Raw genomic sequence first — 11,132 nt, 5'->3', positions numbered from 1 at the left:
AGGAAGAACTGCCCAGATACCCCGGAGGAGTATGTTTTTCTAGATGATAAAATAATTCATCGCCATCACAGTATCTGAGCAAAGGCCTGAATTAAACATATTCACATGAGGTGGAAAACAGGCCTTTGACCACCAGGCAACTTAAACAAATATTACAAATTAAAGATGCACAAACATTAAAGGCGACAGGAAATAAACATGTGGCTGGAACAGGCGTGCGCAAACTTTTTGACCCACGGGCCACAATTGTCCTAAAATTGAACAGGGTGGCCGGGTCAGGAGCAGACAGATGGAGCGTTCGTGTGAACTAAGATAAAGGACATGTAAAAGTCAGGCATAATGGCTAAAATGCTAAAAAGCTAAAAATCATTTTCTACGCCATCTATTAGGGAAACGTGGGTATTGCAGGGAAAAGGCAGAAGTATAATGATAATTTAAATAAATTATATAATTTGGAAAGGTTTGGTGGCCGGATTAAAAAGCTGAACAGGCCGCATCCGGCCCCCGGGCCTTATTTTGCCTATAAACTCTGTGGTCTTATCCTCTGTTGTTGTTTTTTTACTCTGTCTCTGCAGCTTTTCTAGGACATCAACACTCCATTTCTTCACTTTAGCCTCCGCACTAGCTAACGCTACTTCATCACTTTCTTTCTTTTTTTTTATACAACAGTCCCAGGAGTGAGGTTTCAGGGCACAAATAAGTTTGACATGACGTGTTACGGAAGACATGAAATCATGTTATAAAATAAATTGTTCGTGTGAAAGCGACCTGGTAACAGGAAAAAGATCAAGTTAAAAAAACAAAAGTACAGAAGTGTTCTCACACACTCACATTCAGACACAACACAACATGAATATCCTGTTCAAATTCTTCACGGCTCAAAACACACACACACACACACACATTTCCCCGTTTCCTTTCACAACACACAAACAGTGACATAAGCTGTGAAGCTGAAAAACCTGAACAAAAGGAAATAGCGATTCTTAGCTCAGACCTGTAGCTCTGATGGAAGTCAAGTCGCAGGCATCGAGCCAAGACAAGAGGAGCAGCCACTGGCAGCGGGGCAAACGGTTTCATGAGGCATTCTTCAGGCCTGAGTCTGGGTTATCAACAAGTCAGGGTTTAAGGAGTACGACAAGCAAACCTGCTTTTTATCTGCCTGTGAAGCAGTTTGTGAGTTATATCTCGGTGAAAACTGCAGTACAATTAAACTTTACGTATTTTACGAAAGCTACACGAAAATAATTACAATCAGATTCCCCCACATACTGCACGTACTACCACCGGGAAACCAAGTACCACCAATGGTACCAGAAAGGAGCCATAGTCTGAGAACCACTTAAATGACGTATGCATTTTAACACACAGTATCCTCAGTTCTTTGGGCAACATTTAAAAACAGTACCAAAAGTGAGTATTAATAGTTATCGCTGTAGTTCTGTTTGTTTTTCACGCACACGTCACCCAGTTTTCTGTCGACGTCTGAAGAGCTGTGATTTGTGGCTGTATTCTGGTGCGGCTTCTAAGTTGAAAACATAAATTCAAGTAAATTGGAAAGCGGCTTCATTTCTGTGAACTAAGGTACTGTTTGTGACAGTAAAAAAGTATCAAACCCATAAATTAACTTTCTTTACTGTAGTTTTGTCAGCTAGCATTAACATCAGAAAAATAGGCCTAGAGAAAATTAAATTACACTGGATCTGGTCATTTATCACTGTGGATGACAATGAATCACTGTCATCTGGTGACACGGCTTCAACGCCACACTGACGGCTAATGCTGCTCTGGGTGTTTTTGTGCTCGATGTGCTGTATGTTATGTGTATAGGAGGAAGGATGATCAATTATTTACTCACTCCTCAGCTCGCTCCTGGTAAAAGAACGGTGTAAATGTGTCTTTTGATTTCCTGAGATTGGAATGAAACACAAAAATAACTCCGTTTAATTCCAGTTGCCAGGAAGTTAATGTAAAATAAATGACAGATGTTTTGACTAGATCACAGTCTGCTGGAAGTATATTTTTATGCTGTGGGTTTTTTTAAATACCCTGGCTAGGTGATGTTTTTACAGCAGACAAAGGACTGCTCTAAGGTTGGACTCTAAGGATGTTTTTCTGTTTTTGTTTTTCTTTTAAATAAGGTCAAAAAACTTAATAGAGTCGTATGACCCCGGGTTCCAGGTGCAGTTTGGGTTCCATCAGGAAAGGCACCGCGATGTGACCACTTTGTGTGGACCACATCCCAAAAGTGAGTTTTTTTCACAGTCACTGAACTTAATATTTTGTTTCTGCAAAATATGTTCAGCCACAACAGATCACTTTTCTACAAGATCATGGTCAAACCTAGATATTGTACATATTTAGGTTTCTTTGTTTTTAATTTTTTATATAGGATCTACGGTAAGCTTTTTATAGCATACCAGCTAGCTAGCTTTAAACTTTTTTTTAAAACCGTTTTTTTTTTCATTGTTTAACCTCATTGACTTTTATCCTGTTTTTTATTTTTTATATCTCAGGCTCAGTGCTAGTGCTGCTACATCTGATGATGGCTGTTCCCTTCAGCGCCCACCCACTGACAGTCAGGTCCATAAATCACAGTAAGTCAGCACTCATCCAGATGACATCCTCGGGCTTAAATGCGTGGATCGGTGCGGTGTGAAAGGAGCGGCCAGTCCGTGCAGCCTCCGCTGTTGTGTCTGCGTCCACTCATCTCCGTGTAATATGAGCAGTCTCAGTGTAAACAGCCGCAAACTTCTTCAACTTCTGCAACTTTTCCCTTTTTCCCCCCGGCCTTTTCCCCCAGCACACACACACACACACTGTCCAGCTGCCACACACACACACACACACACACACACACACACACTCACTGAGCGGCGGACGGTGTCATCTGTAAAACCGTTAACTAAATCCACGCCGTGTTTCCGGTCAACTTTACCTTTTCTTTCCTCGTCCTTTGCTTTTCCATCTCTGCTAAATCCAGCGGCAGCGGCTCCAATCTTTCATCCCACAGCCGGACAGCAGCAGGGCAGGAAAACAGTCAGCCAGCGTCCACAACAATAGCTGCATCCACTTCTCTCCACTCTCCGCCGCTCGAACTTATCGCCCGGGTCAAGATGGTGCGATCTTTTTCTATGTAGCTACGCTGCAAAGTTTTGCTCCTTCTTGGGGAAAGTTAATCCGAAGTGAGTGCGCCATGTTCCCACAGCCGATCTTGTCCTTCTTAGCGGAATGTTAGTCCGGTGAGAGGCGGGGATCCGGTCGGCTCTCTGGCTGCAGCCTTCAGCAAGGTTTCAATTACATCTTCATGACATCAGAGCGGAGTTTGGTTACCTGACAGATACTCATTACAGCGGGCCTCTCGTGCTGCGACGGTGAAGAGCTGCTGCTTGTAATTAACTTGTGGAATTTTATTTATCCCGTCCCGTTTCTTTACCACTTCTTTTTTTTTTTTTAGTTAGCAACATCAACAAAAATCTTTATCATTTAGAATATAAACAACAAGAGGACAAAAACTTTACCCTGTAAGTCCATACGAGGGTAAAAGAAGTTGGAGTAAACTGTACACACCCCCAAGTTTCCCGGAAGTTACAGTTAGCCTCTTCCTGAAAACCGGAAATTAAATATAACACATATAGCGAGCGAGAACGCGCACGCGAGGGAAAGTGAGTGTGCGTTTGACAAAAGCGCGCGTGACCCTGAAACTCATGGAGCCCAACTACAGTTTTATACAATTTATCCCGGATATAACTGATGCTGGACGGCCACGACGCTTTCATTACTATATTTTAATAAAAATAAAAAATACGACAATTAAGGGCCTTGATAATTGTTTCTTCATGCAAAGTTATATTGGGAAATACGTTGTTGTTTTTGTTGTTTTTTAGCTTGTATAATATAAGGCAGAGGGGACCCAAGATAAAGAAAGGTTTTGATTTTTTTTTAAAAGGAAAGAAAGTAAAACTTCATCCAGCAGCAGAGGGCGCCATATTAGGTTGACAGATGAAGTTAGAACCACTGCTTTAAAAACTACTTGACAACAGTTACGGTTATTTTAATTTAGTCACACATCTCAGTCACATCAATAACAAAAAGGTCACTACAGTTTTATGTACATAAATTTACATCTGTCATAATCCACCTTTGGCTGCAGCTCAGGGGAAAACATAGAAACATCTACAGATTACAGACAGTTCATTCGCTTTTTGTTGTTTTTTGTTGTACAATATATATGTATGTATTGTATGTATTTACAAAATAATACATGCATATTGTTTACATACAACTGGTGATCATTTACAACTGTCCAAAATAGTTGCATTCACACAACATAGTGCAAATGTTGTACGTACGCATGTCAAAAACCGCTGAAAGTTGACCATAATTATGCAGACATAATTGGGCTGCATAAAACGCACATTTTTTTCTATCCCTTCATAATAATTAAGCAAACCGCTGAAAGTTGACCATAATTATGCACTAATACGCACTAAGTGATATTGAACTCTTTACAAACCTTTACAAAAGGTGTTTTATACCTACCTATACCATGTGTTTCCTTTTTGCAATTTAAAAATCCAGGTTTAAAGAGTATTATGTACAGTATCTTTAATTTAATGTTGGCTTTAAAAGGCGGTTAAATAAAAAGGTTAGAAAATGAACTTCAGTTTCTTCAAAATAAAAATAAAAACCATAAAATCATCTATTGCACAACAGCTCTATTTTAATGTTAAGACATTAAATATATAGTGTATTCCATATGTTGAGGGTCATGTTGGTATTATTTAACAGTACTTCAGTCATCCATTAAACACTTGGACTTTTTCCACTGGTCCTTTTCACCTCCTTGGGCCGCAGCATCCTGAGACACAGTCTGTGAAGTTTCATACCTCGGCCTTTCCTTCTTGTTCTTCTGCTGTTTGGCCGTCTGTCCTGCGACGTCAACGCCTCTAGAGGGCGCTGCGCATCCACGCCTGTGTCATTTCTCCGGCTGTGCTGAGGAAGGTCCGCCCTCACCAGGGTGGCTGTACAACTGGCAACCCAACAGGAGAGTGATAACGGTTATGTTAGTCGAATACCAGTTTATTATTATTGTCGCTTTAGCTTTAGCTTTAGCTTTTACATTTGACAGGAAATTCTGCATTGCAATACTTAGATATATAACTTTTTTAAAAAGAAAACACAGCTAACTTGTTTTTTTTAAAAACCTTTTAGTTCAATAAGTGGCAAATCACAATATATATTAAAGTATAAATACATATAAATTATAAATACAAGTGTGCTAGGTTGTCTTGCTAAAGTTAACTAATGTTTGACTAAATTCAAACTCTTATTAATACCATTTTAGATATAACTTCTGTTGTTCACCTAAATAAAGCTGAAACTAAAGATAAGTCCCATTTTAAATTGATAAATGATGCTTTTTTTTAGCTGAGGCTAAGTCTCCTTGTGAAAAATGGCAATAATTGACACCTAGATAGAAAAGAAAACTGTGTTCCTTCAAATCTCCCCTTCAACATGTAATAACCCTGTGACTGTTACAAGGTTAATTACATCATGTTTTATGTCATTTTTCAGGTGCTGTTTGTATACTAACGTTGCGTCGGCAGTGCAGTCCTGTGGAAGGACGCAAGATGGCGACACATGTACAAACAGATGAGCTTGTACTTTGGTCAGCTGCCTCTGTTTAACCAACGTCTGGAATAATCTGAAAGAGGAGCGAGACAAATCAAATATGGATCTGAAAGGGGTAAAAAAAATACACGACTGAAGTAAATCCACCAGGAAGAAAATAACTTCTAAATAAATAAATTATAATAAATTATAATAAATTATGAACATACTTCAAAGACCTGGGGCATCTCATGCAACATACAGTGACTGTTTGACTACATCGTCAGTACATTTCTGTTATGAAACATCACACTGTCTCTGCCAACGCCTGCTGTGAAATTAAAACCAAAACCATTCAATCTGGGCTTAGAAATATATGAGTGTAATTATAGCCTGAAGCTTTGAAAATGATAATCTACAGAAATGTTTTAATGCTTAGAATTTAGGGATCCAAAAGTCTACGTGATCTCAGGATCTTGTAAGAGTTTTTTCTCCTCACCGTTGCCAAAATGCTGCTCAATGTGGGATTTAATTTGGCTTTCACTAATATTTAAAGTAAAACTCTGTATTGTTACTATAAACTCAGCATAAACATTTACTGTTTACAGTCTTGCATCTTTTCTTCTTTTAAATGAGTTTGTAGGAGGATATTTTTATTTTATTTCTATTTTCTTTTTAAAACTCAACAGTGAGACACTGTGTTCTGTGAATTTGGGCTATACAAATAAAACTGACTTGACTGGGTCATCAATCACCATGACTTTTTGGAACATTACATTAACAGTCAAACTTGTTAGAAACAGAAGCTTTTTTATTAAATCAGAGCCTTTTAATTTAGAAGAACCCGTTCTTTCACGTACAGTGGGAGGAAAAAAATCTAAGCTGTAGTTGAAGCCATGTGTTCCAGTGTAACCTTTGGATTTACCTGGCAGTGCAGTTGCAGTGGTAAATTGTCCTGGTCTCGGGGTTGTGAAGGCCGTACTTGGTCTGCTGTGGAAGAATCACGTCGGTGCATTCATCCAGACCTTTGTAAATAGCACACGATCGACGCAGCTCTGTTAAAGAGACACAGGTTCAGTCACTGCTGTCACACAACCTTTAAGATTCAAGAATAGACTTGGAAGAAAATCCTCCTTGAAGAAAGTTCCTGTAAACACTCTACACTAATCTGTCAAAACTTTATTTAACAAGGTTAAGTCAAAAAGTGAGAGAACTCATGTTATACATTTAAAAAAAAATTCTAATTAACTAAAATATGTTAGGATATGTCAGAGAACTCATGTTATACATTTAAAAAATGATTTCTAATTAACTAAAAGATGTGTTTCTTATGTGTCAACACATAAGACAATTTTAATTATTATTACTTATTTTACAAAGTTTAAGGAACGTTTTAATTAATCTTAATTTAATAAATACATTTTAAAAAAAAGCAGAGTCACAGGTTGTGACCTGGTGTGAAAGACATCACCCAGAATTTTACCAAAATAAATAATTCTCTGATGGACATACTGTTTACAGAAATATTTAGACTTCTAAAGAAACATATTTAAAATAGGGATCTAATTCATTTCAGTCTAAATCATTTTCAAATTCTCCTCATATATATTTACCAAACAAAGTTAAAATAAACAAAGTTACCTTTCGTGTCGGCACTCATTTCAGTCTTCAGTGTCTCAGGCAGCGATTGTGTCATTTGCGCGTCTGTGTCGATAGAGGGCGTTGTTGTCAGCGCTGGTGAGACAGTCGACGGTGTAGCAGCAGTGATGGGGAGAAGCCGAGGGTCTGCTGTGGGACTCTGCACTGGTGCTGTAGGTGCTGTAGTGTTGAGGAGTGGGCTGGTGACGTTCACGACTGTCCCCGTGGGATTGGTCGATTCATACAGCGTGGGCGGGTGGACCTCAGCATACAGAGCCTGCTTCGTCTCTTTGCACCTTAGAGAGGTTAAAACGTTGTGTGAAAGGTAAGCAACACACTCCACAATATGAGCATCACATCACATCACGTCACGTCACGTCACGTCAGGGCACGTCACGTCACGTCAGGTCCCGTCACGTCACGCCCCGTCACGCCACATCACGTCACGTCACGTCACGTCACGCCACATCACGTCACGTCACGTCAGGTCACGTCACGTCACGTCAGGTCAGATCACATCAGAGCAGCTGTCAGTGACATCTTACAAATATGTGTCTAATAACCAGTGTTTGCTCAGTGTCTGTCCCAGGTCTGTGTCAGTGGGTCTGTGTCAGTGGGTCTGTGTCAGTAGGTCTGTGTAGCCTGTCGGGTTGGGACATTTTGTCCATGTCCATGTCCATTCCACCAACTCAGCAGAACAGACCTTGTATGTGTGAGAAAGTGTCCAAATTAAAATCTGAGACCAAGAATTCTAAAGTTGCAAAAATAAAACTCTGGGTTGTTACGTTGTTCTAGGCCTAGTCTGCTGCGTGTATTCCCATGATGTGCTGAGTATTCTCCCTGTCTAACTTTATTAACAAACATATATGTTAAAGATTGTCATGATAATGACCTTTTTTCTTCTCCACTAGTTGGTGCTCTTTCTCTCTCTCACACAGTCTTGACTTCATTTCCTGTCACTAAGGGACATGTCTTTATATACAGCCTATATATTTATATATCCTGTCTATATTAGGGATGTGGAAAATAATGTGTTAATACTCACAAATAAAAACCAAGTGTGATGAACATAACTTGATCTCATGTCAAAAGTCCATCTAGTCCATCAAATGACAGACATGATGCAGCTGTGATGCAGGGACTAAAAATATTTAATCTAATTTAATTTAAGCTTTATGTCGGGGGGAGAAACAGGGAGACTGCAAACTCAAATATGCAGCAACAGCACTTTCAGATAAATGCCAAGAAAATCAGATTTTCTTCTGTGATTTTCTGTCAGACATGAGCCTCTGGTGGGAACAGATCCATGCTACATGACAAATCAGATCCTCATCAAAATAAATGCATCTCAGTTGATGTTGCTGTTGAGTGTAAAAACGAGTATCACTGCTGACACTGATACAGATGGTCAATAAAATCAACCACTAACTGTCGATGGACAGGACTTACATTCCAAACCAGTTTCTCAGTGTGCACTGCAGCTGGTGTGAGAACTCAAAGCAGTGCATTTTCAGCAGGTTGAAGAAGGTGTAACCCACGGCGTCAGAGATACTGTCGTCGGCGTCTCTCAGACACTGACGGAATCTGCAGCGCACAATATGACAATGACAGTAAGACGAGGTTTCTGTGAAACCCACACAACGTCAAACACACACACACACACAGTCAACCGTTTAAATCATGTTTAAAGGAAGCCTTTACTTGTTGTCACAGTCACAGTGAGACATGGTGAAGATGTTTCGGTTGAAAACTCCAAACTGTGAGTGAAAGGACAGGATGGTGTGTTTGCACTGGTCATGTTCTCGACAGCAGCTGTCGGTGTCTGCAAACACTCCTGCGAAACACCACGCCACACACAGAGAGAGGGTGTTCAAGTATATTAGTAAATATTTACATGACATGAAGTGTCAAAATTCATCAAGTGGGCCGTATTGAAGCCCCTAGTGGGCTGGTTTTGGACCACGGGCCCTATGTTTGACACCCCTGCTGTAGTTCTCTTCACCTGTGTTTTTAATTCTGAAGTTTAAAATAAAAACGTAAACAAACAGTGTTAACGTGCGCTTTATCACAACATGAAGGTACATTTGTATATCCTAGTTGGTCACGTTCACTATAAATCATAAAGCTATACAATATATACATTAGGGGGCGCCCTGCATAGCTTTTGAATCATATGAAAAAATATTTTATGATTAGTCAATTCAAATTTGAAAAATGTTGTCTTCTCAATGTAACCAAACATTTAGTTTAGATTTATACCAGAATATTGAAAATATTTACAAAATGCTATCACAAAATGATGCGATTGTTTTGAAGAGGAACCTTAGCCATACTGTGTTTGTGCTGCCACAGGCCTAGACTGCTTGAACAACTCCTATGGTGCAGTAACCATCCCACCGTCTGGTTCTGTGAGGTGTCATCTCTCAGGTATATTAAACTGAAGGATCACTTACCCAGATCAGTAAATGAAAGCGCCTTGTTGCCTGAACCGCACCACAGAGTCCCGGGTACAATAAAACCTCGCTTCCACCGCGAATGACCCCTGACCTCTGACCGTCCATCTTGACCCTGGCTATTTCCAGCTGGGAGTCTCTCACCAGCGCTCCTCACAGACCTTTTCTGAGTGAACCACCCGGCCGTCTCCGTCCTGGAGGAGTCAACAGAGTCACAGTCCGCCTCAGAAACGGAGTCCAGCTCCAACTTCAGCTGCAGCTGCAGGTGATCACTGAAGTCCTGGCTGCGCTGCCGACAGGCTGACAGGTAGTTGTCGATCACAGACGTCTGGTCGCTCCACGCGCAGTTTTGCAGAGTTTGTTCCCGGGACCAGACGCTGTGGTAGAGCCGCACAGAGAGCGAGTCCTGCCGCAGGAAGCTGCTGTGAACATCTCCACTGGGCAGAACTTTGGTCCAAACACAGAGGATGGAGGCTTCTGCTGACATCCACGTCAGGGATGACGCTAAAATGAAGAGCGAAGCCACGTGCGTCATCGTGGTGCGTTCAGGGTACGGTAGATGTCAGGTGACACGTCAGGTCTCCACATCTAACCCAAACAGGCAGAGGAAGAGGTCGGAGAGAGGTTTAAAACAGGAAGGGGGGGAGGCCGGGGTCAAGTACATGAGCCTGAGTCATGTGACCTCCCTCTCTCTCTCTCTCTCCATCTCCCTCTCTCTCTCTCCACCCACTGGCAGTGACATTGAGCCATTGACGTATCGGTCGATTATTCCACACACAGACAGTTTGATGTGGTTCGGACATGACCTCCATGATCTGGACAGACCAGAAGAACCATCATCCACACACTTATTGTTGCACTTTGTATATTTACATATTTAACACAGTAGTACATTTTGAGAATAAAATAAAATTACGAGATTAAAGTCGTTAAATTACGAGAACCAAAAAGGTAAGTTTGAAAGAAAAAAGTGAATTTACCAGATTAGAAAATTGACATTCAGATGACGTTTTGGAGGAGACAGGTCAGAACAACGTCTTTTAACGTTTATACTACCGCTAATATAATTATTACGAGAAAAACAGAAACTTAATTTGACAGTTCACGAGTCAGATGTTGATTCTAATATTCCAAATGTATTCACATAAAGTTTACGACTATCATTCATAAAATTACGACCGTTTTCCTCCTAAAAGTACGATTTTCTCCTTCTCGTTTACGTCTTTTTTCTCCTTAATTTACGACTTTACACTCAGAAATTTACGTCTTATCATAAATTTGCGACTTAAATCTAATAAATGTATGACTTTAATACCCTAATTTCTCATTCTTAATTTGGCCCAAATATAAATAATATTTACATAATTCATGACGTGAGTAAATGTTCGGTCCATTCATGTACAGTAGTTGTCGTATTGTTCTTGTTTG

General features: G+C 40.3%; 2 protein-coding genes across 2 annotated transcripts in view; both read right to left on the bottom strand.

Annotated features, from left to right (window-relative positions):
• Window positions 1-4,451, bottom strand: part of ttc28 (tetratricopeptide repeat domain 28) — an 83,413-nt gene extending 78,962 nt beyond the window's left edge. The window contains exon 1 of the mRNA XM_008325632.3: window positions 2,939-4,451. Within this exon, the coding sequence (XP_008323854.1) occupies window positions 2,939-2,968 (30 nt within the window). The 5' untranslated portion in view covers window positions 2,969-4,451. The remainder of the gene's footprint in view (window positions 1-2,938) is intronic.
• A 123-nt stretch (window positions 4,452-4,574) lies between these two features.
• Window positions 4,575-10,334, bottom strand: pla2g3 (phospholipase A2 group III). The gene is made up of 7 exons (XM_008325631.3): window positions 9,705-10,334; window positions 8,953-9,085; window positions 8,701-8,835; window positions 7,255-7,547; window positions 6,539-6,668; window positions 5,597-5,707; window positions 4,575-5,032 (listed from the first exon to the last, which is right to left on the bottom strand). The coding sequence occupies exons 1-7, from the start codon at window positions 10,237-10,239 to the stop codon at window positions 4,807-4,809; spliced, it is 1,563 nt and encodes a 520-aa protein (XP_008323853.1). The 5' UTR covers window positions 10,240-10,334; the 3' UTR covers window positions 4,575-4,806.
• Between the last annotated feature and the right edge of the window lie 798 nt (window positions 10,335-11,132).

Source organism: Cynoglossus semilaevis, chromosome 14 (genome assembly GCF_000523025.1).
Source record: "Cynoglossus semilaevis isolate Cse_v1.0 chromosome 14, Cse_v1.0, whole genome shotgun sequence".
Classification (NCBI taxonomy): Eukaryota; Metazoa; Chordata; class Actinopteri; order Pleuronectiformes; family Cynoglossidae; genus Cynoglossus; species Cynoglossus semilaevis.
This window is presented reverse-complemented; position numbering and strand designations above follow the sequence as displayed.